Below are 22,858 nucleotides of genomic sequence, written 5' to 3' on the forward strand. Positions count from 1 at the left end.
GATCTCAAATCTGCGAGTTTAAGTGAAGGCTGAGCCATACGAACTTGTTAGTAGATACGCTTAATATAAGTTATTTTAATTTTTTTTTTCGTTTTAGCTCATGAAACAGTCATATACAGCGAAAGCTCTAACCGAAAAAAGTTTTAATAATGCTCGTGGACACCAGAAGAAAAAATTTAATTAATAATGGAAGCACTTATGGAAACTCAAATGATGCTACTCTATGCCATTCGAAGGACTGCTGGAGAGACTGTTGGAATATGGGGTAAGTGGGAACGGAGCTCATAACTCTCTTCAACCTTATTTTCTCCAACTGAACTGAACTGAACTGGGGGGCTCCCATGCAAATCTATACCTATAAAAATGGATTTCTGTCTGTATGCCCGTCTTCTTCTTTTTCTTTAAAAGCATAGAGCCGGGGTGGCTCGTGCTGCTTCAAGCACTTTTCTCCATTCAACTGGGGCTTAGGCCACTCGTCGTCAATTTCCTAGTCGTCTCAGAAGTCGCAAATCGCTTTCGACCTGCTCGAGCCATCGTGCACGTTGGGCCACCCCTGTTCGTCTATTTTCGTTGCACTGTCGTCCGGCATCCTTACGACGTGTCCGGCCTACCGTAGCCGGCTAACTTTCGCTAGATGTACGTTGGGAGTCACCCCAAGCAGTGCCTGTAGCTCGTGATTCATACGCCTCCGCCACTCTCCGCGTTCGGTTTGTACTCTGCCAAATATCGTCCGCAGCACTTTCCGCTCGAATACGGCAAGGGCGCGTATGTCCTCCGTGAGCAGCGTCACGGCTTCAAGTCCATAAATAACTAATCTAATAAGGGTTTTGTACATTGTTAGCTTCGTGCGGCGGCGTACGCTTCCTGATCGTAGCGTTTTACGAAGGGCAAACCAGGCCCGATTTCCCGCTTGGATGCGCCGCTGGATCTCCTTACTAGTGTTGTTGTCCGCGGTCACCAGAGATCCCAAATACACGAATTCCTCTACCACTTCTAGTTCGTCGCCGTCAACGGTTACCGTCGGTGGGAGGCGCGCGTTTGTTTCCTTTGAGCCTGTTCCTTTCATGTATTTGGTCTTCAACGCATTTATTTTTAGCCCAATTCTCCTAGGCTCCGCTTTCAGTCTGGTGTAGATAGCCTCCGCCGCATCAAAGTTCCTGGCTATGATATCGAAGTCATCTGCAAAGCCTAGAAGTTGGCTACCCTTGGTAAAAATCGTTCCTCTCGTTTCGATGCCCGCTCGTCGGATCACCCCCTCAAGAGCAATGTTGAACAGCATGCAGGATAGACCGTCACCTTGTCTCAACCCTCGTCGCGTCTCGAAGGGACTCGAGAGTGTCCCAGAGATGCGTACGAAACACATCACTCGATCCAATGTAGCTCTGATCAGTCGCGTCAGTTTGTCCAGAAAACCGTATTCGTGCATTATCTGCCATAGCTTGTCTCGATCGACTGTATCGTATGCTGCTTTGAAATCAATAAAGATGTGATGCGTGGGCACGTTGCACTCCCGACATTTCTGCAAGATCAGTCGGATAGTAAAAATTTGGTCCGTAGTTGCGCGAGTCCCCATGACACCCGCCTGATAATTCCCTACGAAACCTTGTGCTATCGGTTACAACCTGCGTAACAGGATCTGGGAGAGTACCTAGTAGGCGGCGTTTACCAGCGTAATACCGCGATAGTTGCAGCAGTCTTACCGATCACCCTTTTTGTAGATGGGACAAACCACTCCTTCCATCCATTCCTTCGTCAGCTTTTCCTCCTCCCAAATCCTCGAAATAACCCAGTGTAGAGCCTTTGCTAGCGTTTCTCCGCCATGTTTATAAAGCTCTGCCGGTAAGCGGTCCTTCCCGGCGGCTTTATTGGTTTCCAGCAGCCCGATTTATCGTTTGACTTCTTGGAGATCATGTGCTAGGACATTACTATCTTCCATGGCCGCTCCTAGGTTAATTTCCGTTCCGCCTCCTTCTGCGACTTCGCCATTGAGGTGTTCATCGAAGAACTGCTTCCATCTGTCAGCCACCTTGCGCTCGTTTGTGATTAGATTCCCTCCCTCGTCCCCACACATGTCAGGTTTCGGTGTGTAGCCCTTCCGAATTTGGTTTCCCTTCTCATAAAAATTGCGTATGTCATTAGCTCAATAGTTGCTCTAATTCTTCACGATCTCTGTCCTCCTTTTGGCGCTTTTTCCTTCTCAGGATCGTGGTCAACTGGTTCCTAGCTCGTCGGTATTTGGCCAAGTTCTTTCTATTGACAATACCTAGATAATTTTTCGAAGCAGTTTTTGCCCCTCCACCACTTGTTAGCATTCCCCATCAAATCAATCATTTTGTGTACCCCGAGGCTCAATACCTAGCCTCTCCGATGGTCGAGCGTATTCTGCCCCAACCGTCTTCGAGGTTTGAAGCACCTAACTCCTCCGAAGAAGGTAGTGCCTCATTCAGCACTCGCGCGTAGTTCTCGGCAGCTTGTAGGTTATCTAGCTGCCTGATGTTCAGCCGAGGAGGGCGACGTTTACGTGTCCGGTATACGGTGGACAGCTTTGAGCGCACATGTACTGCTACTAGGTAATGGTCAGAATCAATATCCGCACCCCGACGGGAGCGTACGTCTATCTACCCGTATGTTCCTTATAGAATCGATAACCACTGAACCGATCAGCGTGAAAATTTGCATGCAGGCAGGGGTTTTTGGGGCCGGGGAAGGTTCTCATGATGGTTAGAGACCTCTCTCCCCACTAAGAGGGGGGGCTCCCATACAAATGAAACACAAATTTCTGCATAACTCGAAAACTAATCAAGCAAATGGAACAAAATTTGGCATGTGCGTGTTTTAGGAGACAAGATTTTTTTCTATGGTGAATTGAGACCCCTCCTCTCTTTAGGAGGGGAATTATGACCCCTCCCTCCTTCAAGAGAAGGGGCTCCCATACTAATGAAATACCAATTTCCTCATAACTCAAGAATTAATCAATCAAATGGAACCAAATTTGGCATGTGGGGGTTTTTGGAGGCAAATTTTTTTCTATAATGAATTAGCACGTCTCCCCTTTTCAGGAGTTTTCCGAGTGATTTCTGTATCTTGATACTATATTTTCAGCAAAACACTGAAAATTTGGCAACACTGTCAAGAAAACCCTTATTAAATACTGTATACATGCTGTATACAAATTGTCTTTCTAAATGTAGTGTTTCCGGAGTTACAAGCAAAATAAAATGAGAGGATTTGACAAAAACGTACCTTTTCTTTAAAATTGGAGGTACTCCCATTAATCGAGGAGACGTCCAATCGGCACCAAAGTTGGGATTTTTTCTTGTTGACCTGAAACGAACAATCTGACAAAGTTTGATTCGAATCGGAGATGGCAAGTTTATACTTTTTCTCGGTCACTTGACGTGGAATGACCCATATGTAAATGCCTGCATTTTGCTAACTATGCATTTTTTAGGTCCCACTTGCCTCGGGGTACCTAACTTTTTCCAGTAAGGACTTGAAACGAAACACAAATTTCCTTATAACTTGAGAACCAAACTTGGCATGTGGGGTTTTTTGGAGGCATGGTTTTATTTTATGATGGTTTGAGACCCCCTCACCCCTGTGGTAGGAGGATAAAGACTCACCTACAAATAAAACAGAAATTTTTGCGTATGTGCCTATTTGCTATTTGCTATATAACAAGCAATAAGTTGTGAATGTAAACTACACTCAAGTCTTTTTTTACACGGTTTGTTTTTTTCGATTACTCAAGAACGGTGTAACTTAGGGACCATTTACAAACTACGTGACGAATGTCGGGTCTCTCCCAAATATATTGAGAAATAAATGAATGGTCCCTAAGTTGCCCCGTTCTTAATAATCGAAAAAACAAACCGTGTAAAAAAAGTACTTGAGTGTAGTAAAACCTCGGAGCAAAAGACTGTGAATCGACGCCGCTAACTTACGTGCCTGTTGCAATTCATGTCAAAAGAGAAGAACATTCGAATGGCACGTCATATTTGCGATGAAAATGCTTTGGCTTTAATGTTATTTGTAACCAATGGCCCTTTTAAAGGCCACAAGCGAGTTAAAGTAAGATTATTGAAATATGTCAAGCTCCGCATAATCATATTTAATACAATAATCTGTGGGCTGGTCAATCATTACTATTTCAACCTTTATGATGCACACAAGTGATTTTTAAAAGAAATTTTCTATGTCTCAATGGTTGCCGGTACTGTGCTTGTGCGTATTTTCATTAAATTGCATTCAATGAAGAATTTGATCTAAATATTTCGCTCTTCTCTTTTAAGCATTCACTTAAACAATGACACTCACAGATTCTTATAAACATACAAATGCCAGAAATGCAGTTTACATTAGTCTTTGATCTAATGATCTCATATAGTCCTACGGTACACTTTCGTACAACGATTAGGGCAGTATACCTTGTGGCTTTCTATTTTTATTTTAATGTGGTTTTAACCAGTTGGTCATACACCTCGCGAAGAGCGAAGGAACAGGACTATCAACACGAAATCTCACATGCTCCTTGGTTTTCCGGATGACGTCGATATCATCGGTATCGCAACCGTAAAGTAGCGGAAGAAGCCTTTAGGCCTTTCAAATGGGTAGCAGCAAAATTAGGACTTACCATTTGTGTTTCTTTTCAAGTTCATTTTTAAAAACGAATTACATAGTTGATGGTGGGGAACATGGGAGTCCAAATGGTGTTAGTGCCGAGGTGGAACTGGATGGAGAACGATATGAAGTAGTGAAGGAATTCATATTTCCTGGTAGGCTCGTGGCATGTGACAACGTTGTAAGTCGCGAAGTAAAACGACGAGTTGAAGCCACGAATCGGGCTTTCCACGAATTGCATATCCAGTTGAAGTCACGCAGTTTGTAAATTCGCATAAAACTAGTGCTCTACACAACACTAGTCCTCCCAGTGGCCCTTTACGGACATGAATCATGGACGTTAAGAAAGCTGATCGACGAGTGTTTGGGTTTTTGAGCGTAAAATTCTGCAATCTATGCTTCGTGACGAAATATAAAATAGAGTGTAACGCAGACGCATGAACCACGAGTTGTATCAAGTATACAAATATACTGATATAGTGAAGGTAGAACAATGTGACAAACTGCGGTGAGTTGGGCACGTGACCAGAATGCCCGACGAAAAAGCAACCAAAGCTATTTTCAGCAGAGAACCAGGAAGTGGCCGCAGACTTCAAAACAGACCATGCGGCCGATGGATGAGCGCTGTCGAGGACGACGCAAGGTCAGCTGGTATTCAAAAGGATTGGAGAACGGCAACTCAGCATGGACAATACTGCAGGATTATAATTTGTTCGGCGCAGGATCGATGACGGACCGTCTCCAATAAAGTAAGTATGTAAGTAATTAGGCCAATTAGCCAATTAGGCCAACGTCATACCTCGAAGCCAACTGGGAGAATTCAGCTCGTATTTTGCCTAAATGTGGCACATACATTCACCTAAAATATACATAAAACTTGTGGAATTCTAACAATTATTATGGAAGGTATAATCTTCCAAAGTAATTTATTTTTTTATTATTTTACTTTTTCAATAGGTCTTTCAACTGGTAGTTGATTCGCCCCAATACTCCCAAAGTTAAAAAATTTAAAAAAAAAGTGTCAAAAGGGCTTCTGCACGATGGTATTTTTTCTAACACACTCTTACCGAAAAACCCTTTAGATCAAAAATGCCTACAATCCTGAAAGTTTCTCAGTTTACGCTTTAATACGTGGGTCCCAAATGTTGTCTCGTGTTGAAGTAATCTATACCTATAAAGAAGGATTTCTGTCTGTCTGTCTGTCTGTCTGTCTGTCTGTCTGTCTGTCTGTCTGTCTGTCTGTCTGTCTGTTTTGTGTTCCTTATAGAATCAAAAACTACTGAACCAATCGGCGTGAAAATTTGCATGTAGAGGTTTTTAGGGCCAGGAAAGGTTTTAGTGATGGTTAGAGACCCCTCCCCCCACTAAGAGGGGGGGCTCCCATACAAATGAAACACAAATTTCTGCATAATTCGAGAACTAATTAAGCAAATAGAACCAAATTTGGCATGTGGGTGTTTTCGGTGACAAGAATTTATTCTAGGGTAATTTGAGACCCCTCCCCTCTTTATAAGGGGAATTATAACTCCTCTCCCCTTTAAGAGGGGGGGTTTCCATACCAATTTCCTCATAACTCGAGAACTAATCAAGCAAATGGAACCAAATTTGGCATGTGAAGGTTTTCGAGGGCAAGAAAATTTTCTATGTTGAATTAGGACCCCTCCTCACTTTAAGAGGGGGGGCTCCTGTACAAATGAAATACCAATTTCCTCATAACTCGAGAACTAATCAAGCAAATGGAACCAAATTTGGCATGTGTGTGTTTTTGAAGACAAAATTTTTTTCTATGATGAATTGGGACCCCTCCCCACTTTAAGAGGGGGGGGGGCTCCTATACAAACAAAATACAAATTTCCTTACACACTTAACAAAAAGCACCGAATTCGGTAAAATTTTACCGAAATCTAAACAGCTGAACGTTCGGTAAAAATTTCGATGGTGCCAATCGACGTTTACAGATCATTAGTAATGTTTGGTGCAATAAAAAATTTTACCGAACGTTCAGCTGTTTAGATTTCGGTAAATTTTACCGAATCGTTTAAGTGTGTATAACTCGAGAGCTAATCCAGCAAATGGAACCAAATTTGGCATGTAGGTGTTTTTGGAGGCAAGAATGTTTTCTATGATGAATAAGAACCTCTCCCCACTTTAGGAGGGGGGGCTCCTATACAAATGAAATACAAATTTCCTCATAACTCGAGAACTAATCAAGCAAATAGAACCAAATTTGGCATGTGGGTGTTTTCGGTGACAAGAATTTATTCTATGGTAAATTGAGACCCCTCCCTCTTTATAAGAGGAATTGTAACTCCTCTCTCCTTTAAGAGGGGGGGCTGCCATACAAATTTCCTCATAACTCGAGAACTAATCAAGCAAATGGAACCAACTTTGGCATGTGAAGGTTTTCGAGGGCAAGAAAATTTTCTACGGTGAATTAGGACCCCTCCCCACTCTAAGAGGGGGGGCTCCTGTACAAATGAAATACAAATTTCCTCCTAACTCGAGAACTAATCAAGCAAATAGAACAACATTTGGCATGTGGGTGTTTTTTTTGGTGACAAGAATTTATTCTATGGTGAATTGAGACCCCTCCCCTCTTTATAAGAGGAATTATAACTCCTCTCCCCTTTAAGAGGGGGGACTTCCATACAAATTTCCTCATAACTCGAGAACTAATCAAGCAAATGCAACCAAATTTGGCATGTGAAGGTTTTCGAGAGCAAGAAAATTTTCTATGGTGAATTAGGACCCCTCCCCACTTTAAGAGGAGGGGCTCCTGTACAAATGAAATACAAATTTCCTCATAACTCGAGAACTAATCAAGCGAATTGAACCAAATTTGGCATGTGTGTGTTTTTGGAGACAATTTTTTTTTCAATGATGAATTGGGACCCCTCCCCACTTTAGGAGGGGGGGTCCTGTACAAACGAGATACAAATTTCCTCATAACTCGAGAACTAATCCAGCAAATGGAACCAAATTTGGCATGTAGGTGTTTTTGGAGGCAAGAATTTTTTCTGTGATGAATTAGGACCTCTTCCCACATTAGGAGGGGGGGCTCCAATACAAATGAAATACAAATTTCCCCATAACTCGAGAACTAATCAAGCAAATGGAACAACATTTGGCATGTGGATGTTTTTGGAGGCAACCATTTTTCCCATGATGAATTAGGACTTCTTACCTTTTTAGGAGGGGGGGGGGCTCCCATTCAAACGAAATACAAATTTGCTCATAACTTTAGAACTAATCAAGTAAATGGAACCAAATTTGGCATGTGAGAGTTTTAGATGGCAGAATTTTTTTTCTGTGGTGTATTACGACCCCTTTCCCTTTTAAGAGGGTGGGCTTCCATACAAATGAAATACAAATTTCCTTATAATTTGAGTACTAATCAAGCAAATGGAACCAAATTTAGCATGTAGGAGATTTTTGAGTCTTGAATTTATTTTATGATAGTTAGAGACCTCTCACCCCTGTGGTAGGGGGATATGGACTCTCATACAAATAAAACAGAAATTTTGGCGAAACTCAAAAACTAATCCAACTCGAGAAATTCGAGACTCTTCCATAAAACATTAATCAATAACAAGACCACAAAAACTATCTATAGTAACACTAGATCATTCAGGACGAGCCGGTCGCGAGTGTTGCCGGTGACCCGCCGTCGGAAGTGCCGCCCACTGGGGGACTTGCAAAACTCGAGAAGTGATAAAGATCATCCGAGATTCATGATTTATGTACAACACAGGTTAATTTGTGGCAATACGAAGTTTGTCGGGTCAGCTAGTATCATATAAAGAGACACGAATTTTAAATCAATATCAGCTCTCTAATGCTAACGTCGTGTAGCGTTTGCTTGCACCTACCTATATCAACCAAGTAATCATTCTAGTTTAAGTAGCTGAATAAAAACGTTACTCTTCCGTGTTTTGATTGACGTTCGGCTTACACTGATTGGATCACCATCCCCTTTAGATTGAACTGAACTTGCTACCAGTAAAGTAGATGTACAGCTAGCAGTGGCTGCTTTACTTCAGTTGAAATGATTGGAAAATGGCTTAGAAGTGCAACTGTAACATCAACCAAAAGAAAGGGAAGACTTTAGAATGAACCTATGAGATTATCTATGACTTACAATAATGGATACATACATGATACATGCATAAAGTTACTGTTATTCCAAGAAAAATTTTTTTTCTTTTGCTAGGTATTGAGAGCTAGGAATTAAAAGTGTTCTAGCAAGTAAATCACTGAATAAACTATCAAGAATTCATATCAAAAATCCGTTTTAAAATGTTGTACAAATTCCGTGTGTATATTTAACTCGTGTAGGTATATACTTGAAGTACAATCAACTGCAATTATCACATTCTCAATTTAAAGCTAGTCATAATTTACTAAAAATAAGTAAGTGCACTTGTTTCCATGCTTCACATCTTGAACTAGTCGCTGAATCATGCTGCCCTAAATTCGTTTCAAAGACTTAAAAATAATAGTCACTCCCTGGAGGCTCTCTTCCAGCCCCAATAATAGGTTTCATATGGAAATACTTCACATACAGTGTCCGATGTTGCACCTAAACCTTTACTTAAGATATCTATACTTAATGTCTGTCATAAATCTACGTCCCCATTGTGTTTTGTGGCAAGTTTAATTATTATTTGGCAAGCAACCTTTGCGGGAGCTTTCCGCAGTCCGCTCAACCGATTCGTGTCCCGTGCATTAGCCGCTCTTTAGCTTTCGTTTCAGAGACCAAAAACCGGCCACTTTAATGAAGATAAATTGAACCGCTAGCATCGCAACGTTAAACAGATAATTCTCCGGTACCATTCCGAGGTCCTTCAAGATCGTGGAAGCCTTACTGTGAAAAGAAAGCAGAAATTAAAATCGTACTTTACCAATGTTGTCGTGTTGTAATTTACAGGTTGATGTTCAATGGAATAAGCGTTTTTAAGAGTTTTAACATAAACTAAACGGTTTTGATTAGAAAAAGTACAGTATCTAGTGCATACAGTGGCAAAAGAGGAAAGCAGAGGAAATTTTATTGAAAATTACTTACACATAGTGACAATACATTTCCTCCTCCGGACAAACCAAATTAGCGCGGCCGTTATCGTACATAGCCAGCACCAGACCTTCCAGTCCGTACCGCAATGTTGACGAATAGCTTAATGCTTTCATCAGCTCCGACATGTGGCTGAACAGAATGAGAAAACCGCAAAACACCAACATGTAGCAGGTCGTGATAGCTCCGATGAAGGTTCCATTCTATGGTAATACAAAATGCTCATATATCCGAATACACTCAAGCACTCAAGCTCCACCTCAAGGCTGGAACGTTAACTTACAATTTGATTAAGAAACGTCCCAAGGAAGATGCCATATCCGTCGGCAACGATTGTGGTTAGAACCAATACGGCCAGGAACATCAGGAAACGATCGGACTCCAAGGGCTGCGATGTCAGTGTGAATACTATCGTACTGTAAACGACTGAGAAGAAAATCTGTCGAGTGGAAAAGATAATATTAGCGTTTCAGACCACCGTTGAATAACATTTTCGTATACCTACCTGAACCGGTAAACTGGTTAGCATTGTCGCTATAAAATAAGTTCTAATTTTGTACCAATTGTTGAATGATTCCTTACGCAGAATCTTCATTTCGGACGGAACTAAAATAAAATTGTGTACATGTTAGTTAGATTTGCTTGAACATCATCTAATTTTTCAATTCACTTACACTTAAGCACACCAGGCATCAGCGTTGTATACCACAGATAAAGTATATGCACCAGGAAAGAAGCTACGTTAGAGACACTTTTCGTGCCGTTGATTCCGGAATCGCCGAATAATAAACCGACTACGATGGCACACACGACGTGGAAGAATAGCTTAAGGTGGGTTACAGTCTGCAAGAAAAGAAAATGTACTGAAAATTGCTCGATTGCGAATACAGACTTTATAATGAGTTATTAATAATAGTAAAAAACCGAATTATTCCACTTAACGGTATAAACTAGCCTTTCTAAAGGGTGGCAACTAAAATTTTTCAGTTTTTTTGAGGCCCCTATGCACAACAACAAACGAGCTCAGAGAGAAATAAGAGTGCCAGTATTTTTTGTTGTGTTTGCACTTGCCAAGTTTTACTCAAAATGGCGTCAAAACAAGCAGCAGTTTGCGAGTGCGTTGTACACTTCTACGAATTGCACAAAAAACTCGGCAAAAACTATTCAGTACATAATTTTCAAAGCGAAAATGTTGCGGCTTCAACTATTTACCATATTCTAAGATCCTCGACAATTACTCGCAAGCAAATTAGTGAAAGACCGATTCATCTGCAAAACAATGAAAAGAGTCTAAATAAAGTGCCGAAAGAAAACAAGATCCCCGGAATACACTGACGAACAGATCGCAGCGCTGAAATCCCAATGCCGCTGGTTGATAAAAAATTATTCCGGAAAATGTTTTGTTTTGGACGACAAAAATTACTTCCCACTTTCGAAGACGCACATTACCGGAAATGATCGATACTTTTCCATGAGTTTTATTATACTCTTATTGCGGTTTTCACCAATTTGGCCTTTAATGCCATCATAAGAATGTAATAAAACCCAAATTGTTACTTGCATTTACTGCATTTCCGAACATGAAATACAAGTTTAAACATAAATCTAAACAGAAAGTGATGCTGAACATTGCCATTTCCAAGAGAGGTAATTTTAGGCCATGGTTCAAGCCCTCTGGTTTGCCTGTCAATCAAGATATGTACCAGAACGAATATTTGAAGAAAATTTAGAACGCTTTTCTACAAAAACATCATGCAGATGGACAATACGCGTTTTGGCCGGATAAAGCCTCATCACATTACGCAAAAAAACAAACGTTCTTGAATATCCTTTCGATCCGTTTTGTACCCAAAAAACCACAGACCGACAAATCTGCCTCAGTGTCGCCCAATCGAAGATTTCTTCGGGATTTTGAGCTCCTTGATGTACAAAAATAACTGGAGAGCCACGAATTGCAAACAGTTGATTGGTAGAATCAAGAGATGCATTCGCAAAGTTGACATGACGGCCGTACAACGCTCCTGCTCCGACACCAAATGGAAGCTTCGCCGAATAGCCGATTACGGACCGTTTTCAAATGTTCAGTTTTTTTTTTTTTTTTTTTTTTTTTTTCAAAAATTGACCATGTATCTTTAACTTTAATAAATCAGATCTGTTTCAAACAGCTTGTCTATTTTTGACAGCTAGATAAATAAATTTCAAAATTTCATTCCAATTCCAAACAGTCACAACTATCTACAGTGGACTTTCGAAATTAGGATTGGGATGAATAGCTTTTCGGAAATATTAACTTTCCGAATAGTTCTTAAAAATGAAAAAAGTAGGAATGGTGTCCCATAACGCAGGAATATGTCATGTGCAAATGTAAATTATGTTCATACGCTTTTCCATTTAGGACCATGAGCTAAGAGCATCATTAGACTTCCATCCACGATTCCAGCATCTTTACGCCAGGAAACTGAACCTCAATGCCGCTCCGACTTATAAAGAAATTCTTCTGATGACAAGAATTATTTGTGAGCATTTCTTCGCAGGTCAGATTTTGAATGCTAATAGCTTAGCGGTTTCCCAATCGATTTACAATATTTTTTTGCACCAATCGATCGGAACATTTTCTACGCGTTGGCCCAGATGAAGAACGTTATTAATTCGTAAGTGTACAATATTCGGCGCGCTGTGGTTTGCTCCGGAAAACGAGCGCAGCTGCGTCTGGCTCAAAGTCCAACATGCTGCTATAAATGAAAAGGCGGGTGAGGCCTTTAATTTTCAAAATTGAGCCGTATAATCTGAAACTCCACAAAGTTTCGGTGAATTTTCCTTGGGATCCTAAGGAGAATTTAAGCGACGTTGGAGTTCAGCAACGTCTTGCGTTTCAAAATGCAAAAATTTCGGTGTCCTCTTGGAAGATTCTGAGGGGCATGGCAACAGCCAACGATCATCGTTTGATTTTCTTTGGTGTTGATTGTGCCTCTTTGAATCTTCTGAGAGTGCACAATTTTCGCTTGAACTATGGTTTCCAAAAGGTTCGAGCGAAACTAATAAGCAGCAAAGCTGCAACCTAGGTCAAATGTACACCCCCTAGGGGGTGTACTGCTGACTTTTGACGTAGGACTACGTCTTACAACAAGTTTTGAGATAGTGTCATTCCAAAAAAATCGAAAAATGCGAGCGTCACGAAAAATGATAGATTTTGAGCGCTAATAGCTCAGCGGTTTTCCGATCGATTTTCAATATTCTTACACCAATCGATTGGAAAATCTTCTAAGAATTGGCCCAAATGAAGAAAAGTATGGATTCTTGATGTTGAACTATTGAAAATGATGAACCTATGTTTTACCAGAATTCTCGCTTCGTGATTGGTTGGAAGATTCTTTAGGATGATCTAAACCTATACCAATTTGATATCTGTGCTTGGGAAGTAAACCAAAACAAGTGACAAGCTTCCTCATTTCAACAAGATTTCTTAACACCGCGATTAAACCTAGACCATTTTGATGTCCTTGCTTGGGAAGTGCGCCAGAAAGAGTGACTAAACCCCCTCGAGCCAACAGATTTCTTGCGAACGCGATTAAACCTAGTCCAATTTGATGTCTGTGTTAGGGAAGTGTGCCAGAAAAAACGACACAAGTTTGTTATCACAACAGATCACAAATTCTTTACTGAGAGGCGATTAAACCTAGGCGAATTTGAAATCTGTGTTGGAAAAACGTGCTACAGCTGTAGTGTTCGATTATAATATGACTCTGTATGAATACACATGCTTGCCGTTTCATTAGAAGTGTAGCGAAAAGATGTGCTGTTGATAAAATAGGATTAAATTGGTAAAATCCCTTCAACGTGGGAAACCATGGATAATAAAAACAATCTTTAATTTCAGTAATGTAGCAGGAAAGCAATAATTTGTGTTCTAGATTTTGTTAAATTGTTTTCAAATGCACAATCTTTTGAGAACTGAACGTATGCAATATTACTACTTTGATAAATGTTACATACAACGCATGTAGCATGTATATATGTTGCATATAGCATGTATACATGAAGAATCGAATGATTACAAGCATGAATACATGCTACTATCACTACAAAGAGACTTACGTAGTCCTGCGTTACCTACATATGCGGTCGTGTCTTGTACACAACCCCTCTGATTTTTCGTTTTACCTTGGGGTTACAATACCCCCTAGGAGGTAAAATAAATCCCTTGGTAATTCTTGTGTTTTGTCTGAACATCCCCAACTTCCTTCGCTTCCTATTCCTTCTGTTTCCTCCCCTCCTTCATCAGGTAGATGATGTCAAGGGCTGGAAAGGTGAGGCACAAAGCTCCCTTTCAATGAGGAGAACGTGCTGCTCAAGCCACAAGTACTGATACCTGATACCTGATACCTGATACAATATTGAAGAACTCAAAATAATGAAGCATTGTCCAACTAGAAATCCTGGCATCCTGATTGGTTGGAAAAGACGTCATCAAAGTTTGAACGTGATTTTTGCAAAAAAGGACCGAAAATCACCATCGCAACAGGTCGAAAGTTCTTTACGACGTTTAAACCTATGCCAACTTGTTATCTGTGCTTAGGAAGTACGCCAGGATGCAAAACCAAAACCACCCATCTTCTTCAACCAATGTTATCGTTTGAACAATTAGGGCCCTATTCTCACAGTCACCTCACCTCACCTTACTTCTCTCACGCGCCCTATTCTCACAGTCACCGCACCTCACCTAACGGCTCCCCGTTTGATTTGTACAGTTACCCAGATGAGCGGAGTCACCCAGGTGACTGTGAGGATCGCAAATTGTCACCTCACCTAAAAAATTTAGGTGAGGTGACCCTTAACCTTGTCCAATTTGATGTCCGGAAAGTAAACAATTTTGTTGAAGTACAAAACTACCTTGCTTGTTTTCAACCGATTTTACCTCTAAACACTGAATCTAGTCCAAATTGGTGCATAAGTCGAACCAAGCTACAATCTGAGATTATAACCGGAATTCACCTTCAAGCATTGGACAAAAGGTAGGATTTAAAACGACTAATTGTTAAGCGTAACTACCAATACCTTCCTCACTCCTCACCTTTCCGCTCTTTCCCTCCTTCACCAAAAAAAATTTTCATTTCTTTCACCTACTGCCCCTATATCAATTATAGAACCATCGTTTCATAAAAAAATAATATATGTGTATGACCGAATTTCAAGGTCAAGACTAAAAACATGAGATTAACTATCATTATTCACGACAAGTGCGTTGTGTGTATTAAATTATGGCGTCCAATTTTATATTTTTATTAATTTTGCTTGTTATTCCAGTTATTTCACACAACTGAAAAAAGCTATTGGCTCAACAGATTGTGCAAACGTTCTCACAGTTCGCTAAACTGGTTACGGAAGATGCGCCTGTTAAGGTATAATTTGCAAACCATCAGGTCTTCTGATATACCTTAACATATTTTTTTACAGTCGATGTTTTTTTATTCACATAATGGCAAAACCAAAAGGCCACATAGTAGCTATTTGGAACAACGACTGTCGAAAATACGAACATGATTCCAAAAGTGAAACATAAATTTCGATGCGTAACGTAACGTCCTGGGAAAACCTTTTAAAACATTTGCGATGAAATATTTCAAGCTGCAGAGATGTGTTCAGCGATAGAGGCTACCACACAGAATTGCCGAGAAATATTGAATGCTTTAAGCAACACGTACCCATTACACACGAATATACTAAGGCAGGGAAAATCGATGTATACAATCGTACTTAAATTTACACTCATTCCGGTTTTTACACTTGCATTTAATGATTCTCGTTTCATTTTTCCTTTATTTTTATCAAAAAAGGAACAAAAACCATTCGTCCCAACAGATCGAAGATTAATTACGACGTTCAGACTTATTCGCGTTGACGGCATTAATCGATCTCTTGCACACGCTTTGAAATTCCCATATGCGAATGCGGGTGAAAATCTGCGAAAAGGTTGCGATCTCTTGCGCTCTTTAACAACTTCCTATTCTGCTTCAACCCTACAGTAAACTTTTGGGGGTGGCAGCAGCTTACGTTCGTCAACGCGAATACTAATTAATTTAATATCTGTGATTGGAAAGTACGCCAGAAAGAGTAATAAAGTCCTTTCGTCCTAACAAAACTTCTCAGGGCCGCTATAACTCTAAACCAACTTGATGTCTGTGTTAGGGAAGTGCGCCAGAAAAAGTGATAAATTTTCCCAACCCAACATGATTTCTTAGGACCGCGATAAACCTAGTCCAATTTCATGTCCTGAAAGAGAACAGTTATAAAAAGTGAGCTACCAACCCCAATCTTTCACCCGATTGTATCCACATACTGCAAGAATTTATTCAAAACTAATGTCTTATATGAAAAGTACCGCCCAGCTAGCTTCGAGGTACGATGCTGGTCTAACAAGCCAGTCGTCGTATGTTCGAATCTCGGCTAGGCGGTGCTTGCTAGTTAGAGTCAGTAGGATTGTTGCACTGGCCCCGTAATTTTCCTGTACTCTAACAGCCGGCTGCGAAGTCTGTCGATAAAGAAGGGTAATGTCTAAAGACGGTATAAACCCATGGCTTTGCTTTTTTTTGTCTTATATGAAAAAGGGGTTGACGGAATATTTATGCATGTGAAGTGATGCAGTAATTTTCAACGTGAGGAAGAATTAGCGACTGTCTGATCCGAAAATAAGGTTTAGCTCAATTGATGATATTTTGACGGTCATAATTTTAGCTCGTTGCTCGTATCAATCTGTCAAAAACTATTTGCAAGGAAATTGACAAAACTGAACCAGTATAAAAACAGTGCCACATTATTTATTTATTTTTCCCCTTCAACCGTAAGTTGTGCGTCCAACGATAAATATTTTATGTTTTGAGTAAGATCCTTAAACCAGTAAACATTCATTTTAAGCCGGTTACCTAAGGTACAAAAATTTTGAAAATGTGTCGTCATCCAATTACCAGAAGAAATGTGATTGTGGGCTTATAAAACTCTTCCACTATGAGTTTCTAGAAACTCTAAGAAACGGATAAAACTGAGATACAGAGCACGAGCATTTAGGAAATTTAAACTTGACATCTTGCATAAAATTTATAGGAATGTTTCAGTGCATTTAAAAAATTAAAAAATTAAAAAATTGCGTGTCAAACAATTGCAAATTGTCAAGTTTTGTCCTACGTGAGCCCCGCGTTCGTGCCCCTAGGCACAGACCTTCGTACTTTTATGTAACAATATCGCATAATAATTTGTTTGAAAAGGAAAATCTGACCAAAGTCCACAACTATTGGCAAGAGAATTAGGTGTGTGGACTTTGGTATTTTACGTTATACCGTGAAAGCACCCAAGTTGACGCGGTTAAGAAATGTTCAATTTTAAATATTAATTACAAAATAACGGTTTGACCCATTCGCTATGACGGGGATGTTGATATTTTTCTGGTGTTTGTATGAGAATAAGCAGGAGAGAATTAGTTTTGCTCTTGTTTTCACCCACACGTTGACAGTTCGGTATGAAATTTCAGGTAAATGCGAAAATGCTTAAAAATCTTTTTTGGCTCGTCCTAGCAAATAAAGCCAAATGTTGCATAGTAATAGTAAGACTAGCATAAAATATGTAAATAATAAATAAAAATTTATATTCATTGAATCCTTTACATTGTGTCAAATTTTTGTGAGACGCTTGGAACCATTTGGGAACCATTGACGCATGAATTTTGCAGTGTACTTTATTTGACGCAAGATGTCCCAAATATGCACTCGGAAAATTAGTTTAATGAATAATAACAAACGCGACGGTGTATTTTGTATTTTAGATACCTTGGCATTAATTCTAAATAATTACAGAAGGTTTTAATGTATGTATTTTTACGCAGCTTTTACAAAAACAGATCATTTACCAGCGCATTATCGGCAATAATAGTCTACACCTACTTATAAAAATGAATTTCTGTCTGTCTGTCTGTCTGTATGTTCCTTATAGACTCGGAAACGACTGAACCGATCGGCAAAAACATTTGTATTCAGCGGTTTCTGGGGCCGGGGAAGGTTCTTATGATGGTTAGAGACCCCTCCCCCTCTAAGAGGGAGACTCCCATACAAATGAAATCCAAATTTACTCATAACTCGAGAACTAATCAAGCAAATGGAACCAAATTTGGCATGTGAGGGATTTTGGAGGCAAGAATTTACTTTATGATGGTTTAAGACCCCTCACCTCTGTTCATTGTTTCAAAATAATCATAAAACTTGAAAAAACTAATCGCTCAAACAATAAATAGTAAACACACAACACCGAGCAAAACTGGCGAGTGTCAATGCAAAAATGAAATCAATGAAAAAATTATGTTTCGATATAAAACAATTTCCACATAAGACAACTTTTGGAGTAATAAATTGTGTTATATCGAGGTATCGTGTCCCTGTGTGGAAAACAATCCTCTCGAAACTGATAGTGTTTTTACTAAATGTAGTACAATGAATTATGAGCGTCGCTCATAAATCGAATTTTAACTACTGCGTTTATAGCCAGTAGCAAGCAGCCTGAAACTGTTGCGTAGAAATGGAATTTTAGCATTTTTTACTGAACCTAAGTTCAATCACCAAGCACCAAGCTACTACGTACGTACCCAATCGCGGTAAAGCTGAACGTTGCATCGCCGCATCAGGATCAACAGTTTGGTGAACTCGGACGGCTTCCGTATCCGGTACGGGGGAAGTTGTTTGCTGCCATCATCGTTCTCGCTGTCCGTGCTGACGATGACGGTGCTGTTGTACACGACGGCATTCGCTCCGTTATGATTGCTGTCATATGCCAGATAGTGCGGTGGTGGAGTCACCGAAACGATGCACGGTTCCGGCTTACGCCAGTGGCACTCGACGGCCGCTTTCGAGAGGGCGTTAACGAAATTTCCGTACTCTTTATTCGCTACCTCCAGCACTATTTTCATCGACCGGTGACCACCAGAAACGACAGAACGTTGAATGTTAATATGGAAAACAAATGCATTATTTGATTAGCAAAGAATTAGATGTTTGATTTCAATTCAAACATAAAACAATTACAGCGAACGTTTTCACGATACTTACAGTAATCGGCAGCGTTGTGATACTGGGGACATTGCAGCCCAACGGAGCGCAGATACGGTACGGTGTTAAGTGCTGATCCTTGATAGACACAGTGCCCTTCGGCGAGCACGTAAACATGATCGAACATCTCGTACACCGTGGCAGATGGTTGATGGATGGTGCACACGATTGTGCGCCCTTCTCGGGCCAGTCCCTGCAGCAGTTTAATTGTGTACAGCGAGGACGAACTGTCCAGACCGCTGTTGTGCATCAGGTAAATCGGTACGAAATGCATGTAATGAAAAATACAAGCGAGGCGATTTTTTGTTAGTGATACGTTTATTATTACTCATTACTAGCATGCATTTCGTCAATTTAACTTTTATGAGTAAGACTTCAAAGTTTAAAAATATTACACTGCAAGGTTTTAAATCCATGAAGTTACATTATTCAATATTACAACTAACGATAAATATTAGTAAAACTATAACTTTAAGGTTCAAACACGCAGCCCGGATGTTTGCTGTATGACCCGCAATGAATTTCTTGTTGCAATAATCCCTATTCAGTGAACGATATGCTTATTAAATTTTATGCGTGCTAGTGTGTAAGTGGGTTTACTCTTCCTTCAATGCTCTCTCACATTTACCCACCTCGTTCCACATTACAGCGCTGTCCCCAATTATAGCCATTTAACTGTAAAAGTCATTTTTCACTATCAATAGCCCTTATCGGGATAATATAGAATTCAGCATGATGGAAGGGTGCGAGAGAATAAACCCATGCTAAAGTAACTTTGACATCGAATGACCTGACTCTACTAAGATTCGAACCGACGACCTTTCGCTTGTCAAAGCAGCCTCGGTAACCTTGCGGATACAGCGCCCCCTTTGACTCGACTAGAGTGTAATAACTATCGAAGCATTACATTGCTCAATTCTGCCTATAAGGTGCTTTACCGTATCTTGTTCTATAGACTGAGACCGTTAACGGAAAATTAGCAGTCATTAACTTTTCGTCGGAGAGCCCAATTTTGGAAGCAGTTTTTGGGCCCAAAAGCGGGATTCTGTTTATAAAAATCTAAATACTGCATTCTTCTTTCTAATCTGAACACAGCGACTATATTTTCATGAACAGAATTTTTGTTTCAAACAGAAAAACTGCTTTTAAAATTGGCAGAATCGATGACGACTAATTTCACCTTAACGGAGTCCTTCGTCGGCGAGTACCAAGCTGGCTTTCGTGAGGGTCGCTCCACAACGGATCAGATATTTACCCCGCGTCAGTTACTAGACAAGTCTCGGGGATATAAGTTGCAGACATGTGTTTGTGGACTTTAAGGCGGCGTACGATGGAGTTCCGACGAAACTACTTTCGCTGAATGATGCGATTCGTTAGATGGGTTAAAACCATGCGTCAGAATAGCTGGTGAGACCTCAGCCACTATCGTGACGTGGGACGGACCGTATCAAGGGGATGCACACTCGCGTTTTAAACTGCTATCCAACGTTGCGTTGGAAGGTGTAATACGAAGAGTAAAGGAATAGGACTTCTTACTTCTTACCAGCCGAGAGCCGGGGGCTCTTTCCGTATCTCTCCACTGTACTTAGTCCTGGGCTACTCGTAGCCAATTCGTTGCACGTATCAACACACGCAAGGCGTCTTCAACCTAGTCGAGCCTAGTTGGGTCCTTCTGTTCCTTCTATTTCTTGAAGAGAACGATTTTCACTGCACAGTCGTCTGGCATCCTTGCGACGTGGCCGGTCCACCGTAGTCTCCCAACTTTCGCTAGGTGTACGATGGGAATCTCTTCAAGTAATACATGCAACTCTTGGTTCATACACCTACGCCACTCTCCACTATGCGTTTGTACTCCGCCAAAAATAGTCCGCAATAACTTTCGTTCAAATGCGGCAAGTGTACGTATGCCTTCCGTAAAATAGTTACTGTCGCAAGTCCGTAGAGGACTACCTGATTAGCGTTGTGTACATCGTCAGCTTTGTGCGGCGGCGTACGCTCCTTGATTGAAGCGTCTTACGGAGGGAAAAGTAGGCTCGGCTTCAAGCTTGAATGCGTCATTGAATCTCCGTCGTTGTCGGCGGTGACAAGAGATCTCTAATATACGAACTCATCCACCAGTTCCAGATCATCGGCGACATCGAGTGATATTCTTTGATGTCGATGTCGTCTGCGAAAGCTAGGAGTTGGCTACTCTTGCTGAAGATCGTTCCTCTCGTTTCGATGCCCGCTCGCCGGATCACACCTTAAATAGCAATATTGAATAGCATGCAGGACAGTCCATTTCCTTGCCGCAACTCCCTGCGCGATTCGAAAGGACTCAGCCACGAGCTTGTCCGGAGCTCGTTGCACTACGGTTGCAAAGGAGTAAAACTATTCTCGAAGGTGACCAAATCGGTCATCTTTGCATACTTCGGGAGTTCAATCTGACACCCTTAGTAACTTCAGTCTCTGACTGCATGGAAGCCAGGCCCAATATGGACGTTCCATATGAAGTGATTGAAACAGGTCGCTCAATGTAGAATAATGGAGGGCCCGATCTTCCATCTGGAACTATCTGCTTTTTTACAGATGGTTCAAAAATGGGGGCCTGTACAGGCTCCGGAGTTTACGGACCCGGCATCAGGGAAACTATCTCATTAGAAAAGTGGCTCACAGTTTTTCAAGCAGAAGTATATGCAATATACATCTGTGCAACACTATGCTTGCAACGAAAGTACAGGCATGCGAAAATCGGTATCTTCGCCGACAGCCAAGCAGCACTACTAGCACTCAAGTCCGCCAAATGCGTGTCCAAATTAGTTTGGGAGTGCAGCACAGTATTGAAGGAGCTCTCCCGCCAAAACAAAGTTTTATTACTTTGCACTACTGGTTTTCATGGCCAATTCCATAAAACCGCGAATAAAACTATGAGCTCCACCAGAACTCTCTGATGACCGCTATAAAACTGCCTTCCGACCAAGTGGTTTTCATCTTCAGGAGGTTTTCATAATCTCTATAAGGATCAGGTCATAGGCTGAAGTACTCTTATCACGCTCTGCTGAAAGCAGCAGTAAAACCGATTATGCTTTTCGCTGCTTGACAGCTACCGCCATAATTTATTAAAAGCTTTTCGCCGCAAAGCTATAAAGCATACAGCTTGCTGAAAAGCTAAATCCGTCCGCCAACTTTGTAAACATGAAAATATTTCAGTGAGCAGAAAAGTCAAAGTTATACTGTCAGTTCACCCTTATCGATTTGTTTTGCAGCGACCATAATAAAATAACCCATAAAATAATTAATAAATTTTAGCAGTTTATATTGATGTGTTGCAAATGCGCTTAAAATTTTATCGTGCATATTGACATGATAGGTGGGTCAAATCAACGCGCCATCGAAATTATGCAATTTTCGAAAACTGGTCGTTTTAACAAAATAAATGTGTTCAGTCAATCAATGTCAATTTCTAGCCAAAGCAATTTAGTTGCTTCCTGTGACAGGAAAACCGAGTGATGATAACTTTCTTTTCTAAAACACTTTGTTTCGATAAGTATTTTTGCGAGCTAAAACAGAATACTAGAATATGTAGAATATATATGGCAATATGGCCTCGCAAAAAAATGATTTTGGTGTTGAACTTTAGTATTCTTCATAATAGCAGCAAAAAACCTGTTTGGTGAGGGTGTTACAGTTTTAATAGCTCTGTAAAACTAACAGATTTCTGGCGGTTTGACAATTTTGATTGGTGCACCATTTTGTATTGCTATGCCACACTTATGGTAAGTTTATAGGAGACGTTGTGCAGCCAACAAGTTTTAACGTGGTAATAAAAGCAACCACAATAAATTTGCTTTATTAGGAGTTTTATTATGGTTTTCTAGCTAGTTATAAGTGTGTTTGGACTCGTATTTTCTTGGAATTGCGCAATACCACAATAAAACCAGAGATAATGACTAATACCGCAATAAAACCCATATAAAATTTAAGAAAAATCAAGTGGCTTTAGAATTGTTACTTGGGCGGTCACTGCGGAATCGAAGGAAATGAATTTGCTAATAACCTAGCAAGACAAGGAACAGCTCAACAATTTATTGGTCCTAAATCGTTT

The 22,858-nt window shown here is 40.5% G+C and overlaps 1 protein-coding gene across 2 annotated transcripts in view; it reads right to left on the minus strand.

The window, feature by feature from the left end:
* Positions 1-8,911: 8,911 nt before the first annotated feature.
* The window catches only part of LOC128741745 (ATP-binding cassette sub-family G member 1), a 93,233-nt gene continuing 79,286 nt past the window's right edge, over positions 8,912-22,858 (minus strand). For both annotated transcript variants that reach the window (XM_053837748.1, XM_053837747.1), the window contains exons 6-12: positions 18,775-19,013; positions 18,315-18,625; positions 10,363-10,531; positions 10,194-10,294; positions 9,972-10,127; positions 9,683-9,891; positions 8,912-9,484 (exon numbers count right to left, since the gene is read on the minus strand). In XM_053837748.1, the coding sequence (XP_053693723.1) occupies positions 9,346-9,484; positions 9,683-9,891; positions 9,972-10,127; positions 10,194-10,294; positions 10,363-10,531; positions 18,315-18,625; positions 18,775-19,013 (1,324 nt within the window). In that variant the 3' untranslated portion in view covers positions 8,912-9,345. The remainder of the gene's footprint in view (positions 9,485-9,682; positions 9,892-9,971; positions 10,128-10,193; positions 10,295-10,362; positions 10,532-18,314; positions 18,626-18,774; positions 19,014-22,858) is intronic.

Source organism: Sabethes cyaneus, chromosome 3 (genome assembly GCF_943734655.1).
Source record: "Sabethes cyaneus chromosome 3, idSabCyanKW18_F2, whole genome shotgun sequence".
Classification (NCBI taxonomy): Eukaryota; Metazoa; Arthropoda; class Insecta; order Diptera; family Culicidae; genus Sabethes; species Sabethes cyaneus.